This window comes from Camponotus floridanus, unplaced genomic scaffold (genome assembly GCF_003227725.1).
Source record: "Camponotus floridanus strain SB8 unplaced genomic scaffold, Cflo_v7.5 scaffold141, whole genome shotgun sequence".
Lineage (NCBI taxonomy): Eukaryota > Metazoa > Arthropoda > Insecta > Hymenoptera > Formicidae > Camponotus > Camponotus floridanus.
In genome coordinates this window covers 124,945-144,167 of record NW_020229261.1, presented here as the reverse complement: position 1 = coordinate 144,167, position 19,223 = coordinate 124,945, and the positions used below count along the sequence as shown (strand labels likewise).

At 32.6% G+C, this 19,223-nt stretch overlaps 1 protein-coding gene across 1 annotated transcript in view; it reads right to left on the bottom strand.

The window, feature by feature from the left end:
• The window catches only part of LOC105250972 (histone deacetylase 5), a 53,186-nt gene extending 33,963 nt beyond the window's left edge, over window positions 1–19,223 (bottom strand). The window contains exons 1-2 of the mRNA XM_025406401.1: window positions 18,796–19,223; window positions 6,001–6,311 (exon numbers count right to left, since the gene is read on the bottom strand). Coding sequence (XP_025262186.1) covers window positions 6,001–6,055 — 55 coding nt within the window. The 5' untranslated portion in view covers window positions 6,056–6,311; window positions 18,796–19,223. The remainder of the gene's footprint in view (window positions 1–6,000; window positions 6,312–18,795) is intronic.

Sequence of the window (19,223 nt, the reverse complement as noted above, 5' to 3'; positions counted from 1 at the left end):
AAAAAACTTTCGAGATATTATTATCGCTCTTTTCATAATAAATATTACACGTGCGCGATAATAAACGCGTTCTTCCTTCTTCGTTCTCGCCAAAGTAAGATAATCCTCCTCGTCCTCGCGCGGAATTATTTTGCGAAATCGCCATTATATGGTCATCGGAAGCATCACACGTCAATGGCTGCGAATCGAATGGCGCGGTACGTGCTCTCTGTGCAAAGCGCGTGCATCGCGGATGCATTCAAAGGCGGCACGTATCCATAGAGCGTGCATTCTCGTATCGCGGTGCATTCCAGTGCATTTTGCGCGACCAACGCAACGGCCGGCCGGCTCTTTGTGCCGGAACTTTGTCCACGATGCGGCGCCATCTCCGCAAACACTCGCTGCGAATATAACGCGCGGCGATAGCGAAGCGCGCGACATACATTTTTTAAAAACCTAGCGCCTGGTCGTCGAGTCAATGCGTGCCACCAGCGGCCGCGTTTTAAACATCTGCCACCTCACGTGAGGGAAGAATAGACGCGACATTTAGCGCCTCGCGCGTGTCGCTTGCCTCGCGAAACGCTCGATACTCGCGATTCTCGTTTCAACGTCAGGTATCGTGGAAGAAAAATATACGCATTTTGTTGACAAAAAATTTTGATCGAAACGATTCGTCCAAATGAAATTTTTTTAATATCCCATATCTGCGAATATAAAATTGCTCTTGCTTTACTTGTTCAAGGATTTGCCGAAGGATTTTTATTCGATTCAAATTTTTATTTCTTCATCTATCTCCAATTCCCCAAAGATTTAATCTGTAACAATGTTATTGTGTAAATATAATAATTAAATTGAATGGCTCTAAAAATTTAAATTAAATATAAACAATCAAAGGCAAATGAGAGCTAGCGCAGGTTTTTTATGCGCATGTATTATATAATCACAACAAATAAAAGAACACGATGTATATGATTTGTTCTTAAACGTTTAAATAAACGTTTAAGAACAAATCATATACATCGTGTGATTATATAATACATGCGCATAAAAAACCTGCGCTGACTCTCATTTGCCTTTGATCGTTTATATTTAATGTTATTGCGATTACAGATTTTTCTCGATGCAGGGAGAAAAAATAACTCTTCTTGACACATCTCACGTGACGATTTCATTAAATTGAATTTGAGTAATAACATTTTTATTCCAGGAAAAAATAATATACAGTAGAAGGTATCAACAATTATATGAATTCCGCTTAAAATACACTTCTTTCAAGCTTATCCTTTATCCAAAAAAATTCTGTAAAACAAGTGTACGACGAGAGAATGGTGACTAGAATCTTGGAATAAGAACGCGATCGATTGCGCAAAGTGTATACATGGCGTACAATTCGCGCGTGCGGGACAAATTGCGCGACTTGGAGTTTGCACGCCTGCGAGTCACGCGACTCGCGTGCCTCGATCTCACGTCCCCGTGAAAATTGGCACGCTATGCCGGAATCGACGGACGAGCCGCAATTTTGCCAGCGAGACTTCTCGCAATGCTGCGTAAGGTTTCGCTTTCGCTAAACCATTAGTGGTCGCGGTGAATTTCGCTGATGCTTCCAAGAGATTAATTCCGCCAGCTCGCTTTCGAGCTCTGTATATATAATGCGATCTCTTATATTAATATATTTTAATGTGATTTTATTTATGGTGAAAATATACCTGCGCACGTTTTGTATTTTTAAATTGAGTTACATATGTAGGTCGACTAAAAGAGATCTCAAAATATTCGAATTTTAATCTAAAAAAATATAATTAAAATATAATTAAATGAAATATAATTGATTTACACTTTTTATTTAAACGTATTTAAAACGATTGGAGTAGGGATTACCCCGAGCGACTGTGCATTTTCGATTTAGTGGATACGAAAGATTCAAAAAGTCGCATCGACTTGCATTAAAGTGCATCTCTTCGCCGCGTTGCAATATCATGTTATTTGTATCTCTCGCGCCGGTAGATTTTATTTAATGCAACTCGCGTCTCTTCTCATATCTCGCCGGTCATGCGCAATGCGTCGACTACTGGTAAAGACAATTAGGGCCCACATTAATTAAGGTAATTGCGCCGCACGAGCAACCTCCTACAAAATGTCCTCTCCGGATGTACGCACTTAAACGCCGCCTAACTACTGATTACAATAAATTTCATACCCATCCAGACATGGTGTTCGATCATTCTCATCCCACAGTTCGCAGAAAGTCAGAGTCTATCTTTTTCTTGAAGGAAAAAAAAAAAATGTCGATAAGCTTGTCATTAATTATAAGAAGCAGAAAGGTATTGAGATGCTATTTTAATCGATTTGTCGATAGCAAAAGAAATTCAATATATCGCGTGACAAGAAACAGTATTCACTTCTTAAAAAAAAAAAAAAATTCTTGTCCATAATAAAAATACAATTCCCGACACACAAGTAGATCATCCTTATCTCAATTTTTATTATTATATTTTTTATTTTTATTGTTGACTTAATTTTAAAAAATTAATTTAATTTTATAATATAAAAAAGGACTATCTTGAAACTGTAAAATTCTACAACAAATTTGCATGTAAATTATTTCAAATTTCTATCTTAGAGTTGTAAAATTTGGAAAAAAAGCAACTGTTGTCAATAACATTCAAAGTACAATTAAAAGATACTAAATAATAAATAATTCAAATAACATTTCTATTATCACTATTTATTATTGAGAGGGATTGAAGCTTCGTGAGTTCTATGCATTCTGTACTACGATGATCCAACTTACTGATAATTCTGGCGAGTGAAACCACGATTCTCTGGCAGCGATCCCGTCATCGACTTCGATGCGCGCTTCATGCAAGGAACCATCCGCTCGTTTGCCATCTAATTTTCACGCACGATTTCTCGCCATTCTCGACCCGATTATCTTCACGATCGCGTACACGTATATTAACCGTGTCGGCAAAGTCGGCAAATGAAAGAATGGCAAAACGTAGCCATTTGCAAAAGACTGGCGAAGATAGAGCTCGGCCTTGGTGCAAATAGATAAATAATTTAACAGATCCGCCAAAATTATACCGATACTTTATTTCATTTCTCGTAGCATAAAAAGTCATGTATTTAATAAATAGTAAAGTAAATTAATGAAGTTTGCGCATATTTTCCCCGTTAATTTTAAATTTATAGCAATCTTACTTATTATGTGTTAGTTCGAATATAATAGTTAATACAAACAGTTCGAAAACATTTAAGATTTAAATTGAAAAGTCGCGCGTTCCGATAAAAAAAATTCGATATTTTCATTAGAAAAAAGTGAGATTAAATTTAAAAAAGAGAAATAATTTTTGATAAATTTAATGCGCATTGTGAATAAATAATAAAGCACAAATAAAATCAAATCAAATTCTTAGACGACGGAATGATACTTCAAACCCATGTAACACGAGAAAATAAATGTTTTAAAACATATACGGATATCCATAACAATAACCTGACAGCAAGTCTATTATTGGAGAATAAAAAAAAGTCAGTGTATGCTAGGTAAACTTCAGCGCAATTCGATTCTCATGTGTGTATGCAGCTATATAAATACAAAATTGACACAAGAGAGAGAGAGAGAGAGAAATAATATTCAGATGTATAAATTACACTGATGTATCTCGTAAATCAGCTGATGAATAAATCAGCTAGAATGACAAAAAGAGTGATTCTCTTGTCAAGATAGTTTCATTTTCGTTTAATGCACAATATTACTTCACTTTTACTCATCTCTTTGTAAAAAATATATAGAAAGAACTTTTCGTTACAATTTTTAAATTTGTTTACGTGCCAAAAGTTTTGTCGAGGATTAAAATGCATAATGTAATACTTTATAAATAACACACACACACACACATATATAATTATTGTAAAATCCACAAGAGCTTTATAAATTCGCAATTATAACGGTCATTTGCTTCCCGTCACCCAGATATAGCGACTGTTCTCGGAACATCGCATTGCAACAACTATTATAATCTTTTTGCAATTGCATGCGCGACGTTGGCTGCATAATTAAACGATTCGGGATAGTCCTGTCACGCGAGGAAAATTATGTTCGCCGCTTTAGCCGAGTCAGAAAAAAGGTAGGTCGTTCGATACTATAATGGGTTATAGCCGGTAGATTATGGTGTCAGAAATTCTTCTATAGTATTATAGATCAAAGAAAGCCCTAGTTTCATTGATCCAGTGACCTTAGTATCTTTTATATCAATTATATATATAATTGATGTGAAAGATATATGTATGTGTGTGTGTGTGTGTATGTTATAAAAAATAATCAGAAATCTAAATACGTGCAAAAATGGGAATAATATATTTATAGATATTGAATTTCGCGTTTCAGCTTTATATAACAATTGTCAATGATTAATAAAGTTTTATAATATTCATATCGACCCCGCATGCTTTTTTTCCTCTGAATAATTTAAAAATAATTTTATAGACAAAAACATCTAGTTTTTATATTTTTAACAGAAATAAAAATAATTTATCTTTTTATATTTTTAATAGGAATAAAAACAATGTATCTTTTCAGATTTGGATGTAATCTTTTTAAGTCGAAAACAAATGTAATCTTTTTAAGTCGAAAACAAATATATAAATAACTTATGTGTGTGTGTGAAAACAGAAAATTTTAAAATTAGAGCGCGTTTATTTACAGATTAAGATTTAATCGGTACAATGATGAAGTACTTTATGTGGAACTAAATCTTTTATTCCAACGACTAAGATATAAAGGAAAAGTCATAGGTGCATTTTTTGTTTTTGTTTCTGGCTGGTGGCCGATTGCTAAGATTAGACGAAAACTCGCTATATATAGAATGACATTTATATCGTCTCTTAAAACATGAACTTACTACATACGTGTGCTCATGCCTCTTCCGCTTCGTCGAGCGAACTTTAAATCGACTTCTTTTTATAACAGCTTAATTTATTTTAAACTTTTAGGCGTAAAGGCAAAATCAAACCGCTAATCTTTTGCTGCAACCAGATTGAATAATCACCTTTTTTGTACGCTACAAATCGTGTTCGATATTATAGATTATTAAATATATCAACACAACTCCTTTAGTTCATTCATTATTAATAAATAACTGTAAATGTTGAGATTAATTGTAAGACCCTCTTTCGATGAAAATATAAAAACCATGTATAAAATATACGTAAATTAAATTTTGCTAAAAAATTATGTAGATTGAAATTTACTAAAAAAAATAAATAAAAAAGGGAATTTTCGATGTATTTTGTACATTATTAGAACAAATAGTAGTAATAGCAAGAAAAATTGAATTACCTAATGTATAATGTCAAAAAAATTCACAAGACTTCTTGTTTCTGATATTATAATTCAATGTGGCTACAGTAAAAGATTAAAAATTTTATTTAGATTTTAAAATAAAAAACTATGAATAAAAAAGAAATATAAATATTGAATAAAACTTTATAACTTATCAGATAAATGTACAATTTATCTAACATTAATTTTAGAATTTTATAAAAGAGAGAATTTTTATATATTTTTTTTAATGAAAATAAAGTAATAAAGGTACTAATTATGTTTTAAATCATGTTCAATAAATAATATTAATATTTATATTATCGTATGTGTACACGATATTAAATAATAATTAAAATATTTAATTATTTAGTTGAGTTATTCAATTTATTTTATAGTTATGTAAATTAATTAATTATTACAATTAATTATTCAAAAAATAATATTAAATTTATTAATACAATATTATACGTAATGTATTTAATTATTTTTCAATTTGTAGAATCGAAAATAATAAGAATTGAAAATAAAGATACATATTTGTAAAAGAAAATGACAAAAATGATTTAGTCTTTCTTTAAGAGCTTTATATGTAAAAAGCAAAAATTGTTTAAAAACATTTTTTTGCGAAAAGATCTTTTTAAAGACCCGAAAAAAAATTGTTTAACATCGCTAAGCACACGTTCTTTGATACGTACCTAGTTGATTCGTGTGGTGCATATTGTAAATGGTAGTACCATAGTCCAGGGCCATATGCTACACTCTTAAGTAGTAGTATATCCACCGAGATATTTAGTATCCACTGCGGAGCACCATCCGGATCTCTCCCCGACTTAACACCAGTTCTCACACTCGCAAACGTAAACACCGCGATTATTTTATCGCCACGACACGCGGACTCATGTTTTCCAAAAGACAAATAATTTACAACCACCACCTCGTCTTATCGGCGAGATTTTCTCTGTGTTCGTCGCTCTCTACCACTTTTTTCCTATGTCCAAGAGATGATCTAGAAAGAGAATAAAGGAGAATCATCAATTCATCTGATGTAAAACATATCGTAACAAGTATCGTAAATAAGTTACTTGACGATTATAAGACCAGCAGAGTTCAACCCATTAATAATGATATTTGCTATTATTTTACGACCTGTTTCGACTATAAGAAAAAGACAAATAATAAGAAAAAGAATAAGACAAATAATTTTTTTGCATTATATCTCTTTAAGCTCTTTCTAAAGGTCAACAATTTTTCTTTACATGATTCTGCTACAAATCTTTTTTTTCTGCTAAAAATCTTCCAATTTCAATCTTTTAATTCTAAAACTATTGCTTTTGAATATTTTTCCTTTTGTTTACAACGGAAAAAAATTTCAGTCACACTTTTTATGTACATAAATTTATATATTTTTCTCTACATATATTTGTAGCTGCAACGTGCAATAAAATGTAGAAATTTATAATTAAAAGCACAAGAGCTGTTAAGATTCAAGAACGAAATGGTGAGCAATGTCCGCGTGAAAATGCCAAAGAATGAAAATCTAATTTTATGCCTCTGACAAGTGTTAAATGTCCTTGCCAACAATGCTCCCGTTGGTCAACACGTGTTAGCATTTTGCCGAATCGAATATATCTTATTTATTTTTTTGACACTGCCTAGTTATTTAAAGGTTAAATAATAGCACTGCTCACGTCGATTTTCGTAATCCCCTCTCCCTTTGCTCCTCTCTCTCTCTCTCTCTCTCTCTCTCTCTCTCTCTCTCTCTCGCTCTTTTTCACTCTCTCTGTCTGTCTGTCTGTCTCTCTCTTTCCTTAACATTGACGCAATTAATATATAATTGCCGATTTCGCACATATGCTTAGGGTTTATGATTGATGATAAAATAATGTCGAGGAGCAATCGAAACATGAGATGTTAGAATATCTCGTTCTCGTCACCATTTATACGCTCCTCCTATGTACAATCGATTGGCGACGAGAATAAAATATTGGTCGCGTGATAAGTCACGGGTCTTCATTTATCAAGTATCGACTGGCATAACGTTGCGACATGTATAAATTGCGCAATAATAGTGTAAATTTTACCTCTGGAGTTGTGAAGTAAAAGTTGAGAAAAATTTTTTCAATGATATGTTTTCACAAATTTGTCAAATAAATAACTTGCTAGTTATTTATTTACAAGTCATTTCATATTATATATTTCTCGCGTCATCAAATTAAATAATCGATACACGTCAAAGAGAGATTTAAAATATTCGCTCTTATGATTTTCACTGGACGATGCTGAGAAAATGTGGGGATCGTGCACATGAGAAGACGAGGTTGATCTTTCTCGATATAGATGTTAATGAAAGAAAGAAAGATCAATAACTCTATAATAAAAATAAACCATAAGAGAATCAAGTTAAATCTTCATTTTTTTAAATGCGATATAAACGTTACTACTTCTTATTGAAATTGTGATAATTTGCTTCTTCTTTTCTCGGAGCTGCAAATATTTTGATTTTCGTTTCCATTCTATCTCACGTGAAAATAATCATTGAATAAACTAAAAAATGAGCCTTCATTCTCAGCATAAGTGTCAGTCTCTGCAGACTAATTTTATTAATTGTACGCGATTATAAAGAGATTATACTAAATAATTGCAAAAAACACTATTTTCATTCGTCATTAATGATAATGTCAAATACAAACTTCTCATTCACTATCATTAATGTTTTTTAGTTTTATCATTAATGTTTAACAAGAAATATCTACACACATATATGATTCATAAATAAATACAAACGTTTACGTGCATATAATTTTATGTTTTTACGTGCACATGTTAAACATATATATATATATATATATATATATATATATATATATATATGTATTTTTTTTTTCATTTTTACAATAAATTTTCCCATACTTTTTTTTAAATAAAATATTGTAATCACTAGTTTGATTGATACAATTGCATCTGAGATTATCAAGAATGAATGGAAAAGACAACATAAGCTCTTATTACTTAACGTGTTACTCAACGTGTTATACAATTTGATCTGTTATCATGTGATAGATTCATTCGTCATCAATTCGAGCGATAGGTGAACGAAAGCGGAAAGAAGTTTCGAGGCTGAAGGATGGAATGTTCGGGAGAGGCAAATAGAGAGAGAGAAAGAGAAAGAGAGAAAGAGAGAGACCATTCATATGGTAAATTGATCCCTTGACTTCGCTAAGTGGCGCGAATGACTATCATGACGTCATCCGGCGTTTCCTTTTCTTCTCTTTTATCATAAACCCTTTTCGACCAGTGGACAAGTTTCTTTCTCTGCTTAATCGGCGATGTTGCTTTATTAACCGTAAATTCATCATAATGAAAACCTACATTCTTTCTCGATAATTTTAACATAGCTGCACAAACTGCTAGGTAATTGAATAATATACGCGCGCGATAAAAATAATTATTACATTAATGATAAATAATGCGATTTATTAAATAACTAGAAAAATAGGCTTTATTGTTATGAAAGTGAAAAGACTGATCCAAAAAAAGTGACAATATTTGAGAGAAGTTATCGAGATTATCGCGCGATTATCAGTTTAAGTGAAACCTGCAGATTTGCATAAATAAATGTTAACAATGGTGTGATTGAGATCTGCGGTTGAAATCGAACACGCAAAATTACAATACGTCGGAAGCGCTTTTTCGACGAGATAAGCAAACTCGGTTGCGCAATCGAATAGTAATATTGGATTTTGTTGAGCAACTAGTCTGACGGTGAATTAAGAAGATGAAAGTGCGACATTCGTACAGTTATTTATAATTGTGCGTACGATACACGCATCGTGATCGTTATTGAATGATCGTTAAGAAAAGATCGTACGACTGACCCAATTAATCTTCGCATTATTCGACGAGAAAAAAGCTCGATTCTTTCCATGAAATCACGCGTTGCCATTTCGTCACATTTCGAACTAAATTCCTTGCCAACAGTCGATCAGCATTCCTTGAATATCGATTTTCCTCTCGTGAAATAAAATGGAAACAATTAATAACACGAAGAATTAATAAAAATTAATCAAGATCACTTCACTCAGATATAATCACAAATTTGTGTATGCGTGTGGAGACATTTTTCTACTATATGTAATTAGTAAACGTTAGTAATAAATTATATAAATAAAATATATGATACTAAAAAATTACATTATATAATCAAATAATTAATGTATGCTTATTTTAATTTTCTTGTCATTTAAAAAATTTTTTAAATATTAATAATATTAAAAAATTTTTTAAATAATAATAATATTGTAAACTGCCCGATATATAATTAATTAATTAATTATATATTTTAATTATACATAATAAATTAATTTATTAATATATTAAATTAATTAATATAATATTAAATTACATAATTTAATTATGTATTATGATTTTATATATTTATTTAAATATATATTTAATATAACTTTTAATTATTTAAGAAATAGAATCACACACACGCATATACACAATCGAAAAGTTAAATTTGCTAAAAAATATTGATAAAATACAAATTACATGTATTTGATGAAAGAAAAATAACAGCTGGTATATCACACGAATTACAATATTATTCATCAATACATACTTTGTTAATAGATAAAAAGGATTTAAATCACTTTGATGGAACGCGTCTATGATTATTCATTGATTATGATATTCAATCAAAAAAAGAGGTAAAGATTTCAAAGCTCTGGAAATTAAATGTGACATGGATCTCTTGATCGGCACCCCAGATTATCGATACATAGTTCGATCGACCTTTATCTCTTTTTCTCCGCGGCAACCACTTCGTCAATGCTCTTCCCGTCGCGGTGGGGAACCTGTACCATTAGCGGGATGTTGAACTTGCCTTCAACTTGGCCGCCTCTATACGCGAGAACTCCCCGAGAGCGCCAAAGGCGATTATAATGGCACGTCGAAGATTAAGGCGCGTTGGCGACCTTCTTCTCATATTGCGGACGGAAGAAGGTACTCATGATCGCCACATTGCGTTTTAAACACATAAAAAAATTCCAAAGAAAATGAGAAATAACGATTATCGTAGAAAAACCCAATATAACATAGCAAAAGTGGAAAAGATATTGAAACAATAATATTGAAAATATCAGACAATAATATTGAACAAAACCGACTCTGAAAAATGATGGAAATTAATAGAATGAAGGAACTCGTGTACAATGACATAATACGACGTATAATAATGCCAATTGAATCCATAAGTTTATTTAATCGCTCATCGTATCATTATTATTAATTCAAATAAAATTTAAATTCAAGCAATCTTTGCTCTTCCAGAATTTTAAATGGATGTTCAAGAGAGATGTTTATTAAAAAAAAATGTGAAACTAAATGAGTTATATACAAGGTGTGAATTTGCCACAGGATTTAAAGCAAACAGACGTTTGAATAAAATTCGATACACGTGTCGACCGATTTGGCACATTTAAACGACGCAAAACGATAAATATAGATCGAGTTAGATTAGATTGTACTCCTCGCAGATTTAGTCGGAACCGTTAAAGCCCCGAGGCTGAATATACTTGATGAATCAATATTAATATAGAATTGTGTATTGAAAGATTGAAACACAAGAAGATAATTCATTCTGGAAGCTCAAATATTAAATGCATTTTCCGTATTTTTTCCCGTAAATTTTAATGCAAATTTGATACGAATTGAAAATATCAAGAAATATCAACTTGATTATAAGTGTAATTAAAATAGATTTCATTTATTTGTAATTTTGTATGATTCATTAAAATCATATATTTTAAAATTAAATCAACATCGTGGAACGTTATCATGGAACTTTTCTCATGCAGAAGACTGCATTTATTCATAAATAATATGAGAACGCGATCTGCATGATCCAATTCTGTGGCAAACAAAATAACAAAACTATTTCCTCTTAGTTGGCTAAAGGAACAAATTTATACGTTTTACATATCGTTTTACGCGATAGAGAGATAGAGGATCGATCGCTCGTGCATCAAACGATTTGAAAAACCTATCGATACTTGGATCTTGGACGCGATAACGGAAACTCCATGAGAAACGCGGCATGTGATGCGAAAAGGCTATAGACGTTTTGCATATGCGGAATCGTGTGACGTGTTCCTCGAGGTGACCGAAGAAAGTATGTATATATGTATACCGATAGAGGAAAGTTGCGGCTAGTCATTCCATAGTACACATACATAAACATGTGTTCCAATCCACTGCGCGTAGAAGAGACAAGGTATTATTAATTCACTAATTTATCCAACATATCGCGATATACAGCCGCAGCTTTAGCGATTGAATCGATATTTTTCTCTAGAACCGGAAATTGACACGCTATACAGTCACCGTAGAACGCGGTTAGATGTGTCAACATCTCATTGAAATTAATAATTAGAATGTTGCTTCAAACATATCGAAATACGTGAAATAAACGAATAGAAAATTTCTACGGAATCGTAATGCGCAAGATGTTAAGATGCAACTGGAGATAAAAGAGATGATAAATTAACTTTCATTCAACCAATAGTCGCCAATCTCTTTCATCGTATACGAATAAATTTTATAAATCGTTTAAGTAATTTTCAAGGAATGCCATCATTTGATATAGAATTTTATAATTTGTATTATTGCAGAAATTGTCTATCTAATCTAATATCCGAGTATGATGAAATTAGTCAACGAGTTTTCTTCGTAAATGACGCAACAACCGTTGAGCTAATCAATCTTAAGGTTAACGATCTAGTTTGTAGAACGTGAGCCGAAAGTCAAATCCAGCCAACGCGCTACTTTGCCATCGATCAAAAGTCAAGTCTCCGCAATCAGCGTATCAGTAGTAAATACACCTTATTCAACACGGAAGGAAAGGGTAGCAAGGATAGGGGAGCCAAATATATATTTTCTTGCCGCTCCATTTTTTTCGTTTCACGTTTGCACGCCGAAACCTGTCCATTTATCTCTTCCTTTCCCTTGCTCTCTTTCTCTCAAAAAAGCGGCTATCTATCTCCCAACCTACCCAGCGGGAGTCTATTTCTCTCGTTGAGTAGGCGCCAAGAATCTAAATTCGACGTCGCCACGCCTCCGCGACTTTTCACATGCTGTTATATAGCGTGCGATAAAAGCGCACACGGAAATTCGCGCCGAGATTTAATGCGTAAGTCAATCCACCGATATAAGTCACGTTCATCTCGATGGATCATATCGTAGCAATGCAAAACTGTCTCTACTATTAAAAGAGAAATGAAGAAAAGCGAATTATTTAAATATTATTTTTTCAATAATATATCTTATATTATTTTACTATAGCATAATAATAAAATATGTTGTACAAGGAGTTTCTTAATAAATGCGAAAAATTTTAGGAGATGATTCTTTATCGAAAATTAAGGGGGATTTTTTATATAAACATTAAAAAGTTTTTATAAAAAAATTGAATAGGGGTTGCTAGTTTCATCCCCTTATAACAATACAGGAGGCTGAAAAAAATATTAATAAATAACCTTTTTTCTAGTAGAAAATATCCACACAGAGAAAAATATCATTCTACTGCCACGAAAAGCGATTACTCAGTTTATTTTTCTTTTTTCAAGTAATAATTTTCTTCAACAAAGAATATATTCTTGATAATAATCTTAAAATATACTCATCACAAGTGTTAAAAAATCTCATTATCATGTACTCAAAAGAAGAATTTATTTTCTCTTCAAGAATATTGTAAAGTTGTATCAAAGAAAAATCAAACTTACTTTACGTCAACTCTTGTAGTAAGCAAACCAAATTTTTGTTTTAATTTAATATTCTTGACTAAAATACTGCACTTACTAAAATTCAGAATATATTCAATTAAATTTAATTACTTGTGATAAACTTATGATGTATTTGCGGATATACAAACTTATGATATACTTAAAATAAATAATATTTACTTGAATACAGTATACATTTTTCTCTGTGCACCTAATTTCATTTCTTTAACTTGTTCCAAAAATTTGAGAAAAAAAAACCTAATTTTTATCCCCATTTTTGGAGGAGTGTAACTCCACAAGAAGAATATATTTATATGAAAAGCTCCCCTTAATTTTCGACAAAGAATCACCTCAAAATTTTTCGTACTTATTAAGAAATACCCTGTATATGCAAAAATAATTTACAATATATTAAAAAATAGCAATATTGATTTATTCGCGACAACAATTATATGAAAAATAGATATATAAAAAAATATAGGACAAAAATTGCATTTTATATATTCAATTGGTCGAAATGTATAAATTAGAGCATTATTGACACATATAATTTTTCTCATAAAATTATAACAGGGATTTATAAATTCGTCTTTTCGCACACCCCTAATTTTATAATCGTTTTCTACCGAATTAAGCTTCGGTCAATGGGCTCGTATGTCAAATGCGCGATGAGGCGTGGGACAAAGGCAAGGGAAAAATCAACGAGGCCGAAAAAAAAGAGAGGAGGACCTCCGACGAACAACAGATTCTCTCGCCCTCGCACGCATCGCTATTTTCGCGGTTTTGTGCGAAATTTGCCGCCGTTTTGCACGCTTCATCGATACTTTCGTGTCTAATAATATACTCCTCGATCGCGCAGTCTTGCGTACGCACGCACACGCACACGAACGTATATACTCGGTTCACACGTGCCCGCAGCGCGAAACGAGTTTTCAAATATACACGTAAACAAAAGCGACAAATGTAAAGGCAAACTCTCGGACATCTCATCATGCGTGGTGTGGTACTGAATTTTTAAAGAGACCTTAAAGTGTGTAGATACAGACGCGGCACCGCATAAATTTACACCCGACGAATCCGGCGAATCGGGGAAAGTTTCGACTCACCGATGGCATTTAAATTTTAATTCCGTATCGCAATCGTGGAAAATTTCGGTCGCGTATGTAATGTAACGTTCGTTGACCTTTCTATTCTCTATAAAGAGAGAGGATAATCAAACAAAAATCCATTTCAGATTTTTTCGCTTACGCAGTTTCATTTATAATGATGGACGAAAATGGAAATAAAAAATAAAGTCATTCTGTGTAATTGCAATCTAAGAAATTAATCTTCCCACTGACGAAAAATAATTTGACCTAAATCTTTTTGTACATATTAGATTAAATCAAAATCTTTCAAAAAAATTTATTTATAATTTTACACATTTACTGAGCATGTTTATCGTTCTATAATGCGACATAATAAATAAATGATATAACGAATAATTAAAATTATGTATTTGAAATTAATAGAATAAAATTCTGGTCTGTATAAAATACGAAAAATTTGTGACAGTATTTTCCATTAAAAAGGATCTATACTTTATGTAATAAGTCTTTTGAATCACATTTTTTCTCATTTCTTATTCAAAGGACTTTCTCGAGCAAAGCCCAACAAAAATATCGAGCGAAAAGCGATTAATTATTAATACTGATCTTGCAAAGTATGGTGCTTGAAATTAACTTAAAATAATATTATTCGTGCATCGATTTAATTACCAAGTTTCGCCGGCAATCGTTCATGATTACAACGACAGTTGCGAGAATTCACTATGTGGGTCGAGATTCGAGGAGAACGAACTTGCGATTCATCGCTTCGCGAAAGAAGTGACCCACGATAATATCGTGCATTTCACGAGGGGAAAGTTTTATATCGTCTTTCTCTCTCTTTCTCTTATATATGTGTGCGTGTACGTGTGATGTATACGAGTTACACGGTTACGTGGGAAACGACGATAGCTTTGGAAGTGAGGTTCTTTAGCTTCCACATACCACGATGAATCGATGACGATATGCGCCACGAAGAAAGGTATGAATCGAGGGAGCACTCGCGAAATCAACGTGACTTAGGTGGAATTTTAATCTCTCCCTTCCTTCCCCTTACATTAAATTTTATCTTGTTTTATACAATTCAAAGGATAGAAACGCAAGTAACGAGATATATTCTTTGTTAGAAAAAAATGGAATTTTTAATAAGAATCTCTTATAAAAATATGGAATTTTTCTCTTATAAAAATATTGAAAAAGAATTTTAAGTAACCGAATTTTAATTATGTAGTATAATGTATGTATAAGTTGACGTCGGACGATGATATCATTCTATAAACGAATTATAGGTGAATCTATTATTATGGAACTTTTCTACTGGAATTATATATACATGTAATGATGACCTTTGTCCAAGATTAGAAACAAATAATTATTTCTCAATAAAAATATCGAAATATATTTTAATAATAGTATCTTCGTAATAATCAAGAAACATGAACAATTTTTTTGTACAAATTGTGTCTCTGCATACGATTTTATGAATTATTTATTGAATCTTACATGATTATATTTAAAAAATTTGGCAATTCTTTAAAAACTTTGCAAACTTATACAGCTTGTAGATATTGGCTTCTCACGTATTTTACTTTATGACTCAAATATATTTTCGACTTTATATTTCGACATGTGTAAATCTCGCAAATGTTTTTTAGGATATTTAGAATTGAATTTGTATAAAATGGATTTTACTTCGCGCAAGTATTGTTCAAGTTCGAGTATATTTATCGATTATAGACACGTGCATCGAATTTGCGAAAGAATCCGATTATAAAAACTGAAGAATACTGCATTTATGAACTCGCTTGATCCGATTAAACTGTACACCTCAATAAGTTGCTAATTAGTTCGATAATAATCCATGCAGGAATGTAATATTATTGATTATGTAAAATTAATAATTTTGTTGCATAAATCATCCAATCGGACCAAAATTCCATTATTTTCCGTTTTATATAAAATATTCCATCAAAAATAAAAATAATGGAATATAATTATTAATTATAAAATATTGAAAATTATCTAAAATTTAAACAAAAGATCATTACATATAAAATATAATTTTTAGTATAATAATATTATTCCCTAGTCTGCAATTAATCATATTAATACAAAAAAATATAAAAAAAAAATTATAGAAAAATATAAAAAGATATTTAAAAATATGATTATCACTTCTTTTGTACAAACGTGGTTGATTAATTTTGTGTCGGATACGGTGACACTGCGGAATCGATTAATCGTAATAGACACATCGTAACATTATTACGACGTTTCTCCATTATGCAAAATATTATTTACACGTTTTCGTCTTGGGATAAGGTTACGAGATATTAATCGCTTATAACCGGCGCAAATGTCACGCGATTCTCGTTCGTGAAGTGCGAAGGTACTCTTGATGAAATATGTTGTTTCATTCTTTACGCGTGTGCGTTCGATTCGACAAACGTGCCTCGACGTCGTCATCATTGTATTGCGCGATGCAACTCGTGCGTAAATCTTTCTCGACGCGTTTGCGTCGTGCCATTTTCGTTCGTTGACCGCTGAACGACGCCCGGGATCGATGGATCGAACCGTTCGATCGCCGCGTCATAGGTATAGCTGCTCTTTATTCAACGCGAATGAAAGTGCGATCTCTTATATCCATTATATTAGTAGCGAGCAACGTCGAGATCATCACCGACATCGTTATGTCGGTATCGCTATTTCCCGACTGATGTTTTCAGGAGATGGACAAAAATTTCTCTCTAAATCTATGTGAAATGTTTATGTTTATATTGGTTAAATCCTTTCTCGCGACAATAATGTTAAAAAATAATTTAATCCAAAATTGTATGATTATGTAGGACTTGTCAGAAATTGTGTAGAATTACAATAAAGATTAATTATAATTTTGGAAAAATAAAATTGTCATCTATTATGGATGAATGATGAATTGATAAAATTTTGCGTTATTTGGAAAAATCAAATTATATACTTTCAATAACGTGCAGCAATTGAATACGCCTGAGCATGTTTCAAAGCTATTAATACGTACATCTTATAAGATTTTAATATTAAAACAAATTCCAAAATTATGATTATTTTTATAATTATTGATTATTGATTATTGATTATAATTATTTTTATAATTATTGATTATTGATTATAATTATTTTTATCACAGAAAAAAATCATTTTTATTTTGTATTAATATTAAAACATATTATTTATGAAATTTAGAAAACTTAAAATAATTTATATATTTTTACAGTTTTTAACATCAGACATTTATCCAAAGAAATAATCGGAAAATATAATTTAAACATTTGTAATTTTCTTTATAATTGTTCCGTAATTATTCTTCTGTAATTATTCTAAAAATTTATATCAAAATATGTTTACCGAAATTTCTAACAATTGTTTATGTAGTCCTTTTACATGCGGAATGACAAATGATTGATAAATTTAATTATAACTATAATTTTTCATTAATTTTATTAAATTAGAAAAATGCATTACTTTGAATGACGCTAATAATATTAACAACATATGTTAATAACAAAACGTAATTTTGTACTAACAATGAAATACAATGTTGTAGCACACATTTGTTGAAATTAATTCGGATCGCGAAGGATTAAAGAGGCGTGTTTAATAAACCACCGACACGACACGACGCGCAAGCGATCGACTCCGAACGTGGGCGTCACACACAACAGGTGTTTCCTGCATGCGGAGCATTTTCCTGCTGTCTAAATGAGAAAGAGAGAGAGAGAGAGAGAGAGAGAGAGAGAGAGAGAGAGAGAGAGCCATTTCGTTCTCTTTCTCTTAAATAATTTTTCCTCGTAAATAAATTTTTAAACATATATATATATATATATATATATATATATATATATATATTTAATTAACTTTTCGACACGTTCGATTCGATACACGCATTTAAAGACTGCGACTAATTTTCACATCACGTGGACACGAAACGTGATTTAAATTAGACAAATAAAAGTCGGGAATCAATTGAGGACGATAGTAAACAATCGGCATTGAGAAAACATCGGCATTTGTTTTGCGAAAAAGAAGCCTTGGTATCGCGACATATTAAACGCCATACAGTCTGTTTACGCCGCGATGGAGATATATATTTTTCTCTAATATATCTCAATGCCATAAACCGTTGATAAAGCGTGCCGCGCTATCAATGAGAGAAAGAAGAAGAGCGAATGGGAGGGTCTTCGAGGCGTTGTTTTCGTTTTTTTTTGCTTCAGCAGCGCGATACGTATTCTCGATGTATTTATCCAGCAAAGATAGTCTCTCTCTCCCTCTCCCTCTCTCTTTTTCTTTCTCTTTCTCGATGTTGTCGAAGAGCGACGCGAAGAAAACGCAGATTGCATAGCACGCGTGTCGAGAAAACGAGGAGCGCATGGAAGAACGTGATTTGAATTTTGCATCCATATAAATCTTTGTACGAGAAGCGCAATAACAGGCAGCAACCGAGCGAACTCGTCGCTTCGCTTATTGCGACATCGCTGCGAAATCGCGGAAATATGGCGGCCGCGCGCCCGAGACGGTCGCCGCGCGTTCTCGAACGAGCGCGGAAAAAGAAAAAGAGGAAAAGCGAGTAAATAGTTTGTTTATTTACCTCTTGTGCGACGTACGTCGTGTCCTCCGTCCTCCGCTACTCCGTAATTTCCAGTTGCGAGAAAGATGGAGAAGAAAGGCGACGGACGACGACACTCGAATTACACTACCGGTCGCGTTCAACGTTCTCCCTCCTCTCTCTCTCTCTCTCCCTTCCTCGGAATTACTTGACTTTTCGCACACGCTCCGTCGTCTCACACACGAACGACCACACCGACAACTGTCATCGACTATAACAAGGCGTCGAGACGCGATGTACGCGGCGCACCGCGGTCGCCGCGACGGCGAACAACGGCTACGTCGTTATTATACCCGGGAGGCGACGCGCTGGTGGCTGCTGTTACACGAAACGAACGACATTCAGCAGCTACGCGGCGGAGACACGCGTCGCACGACGGACAAGGGCGAACTACACCGCGGTCGCTTCGC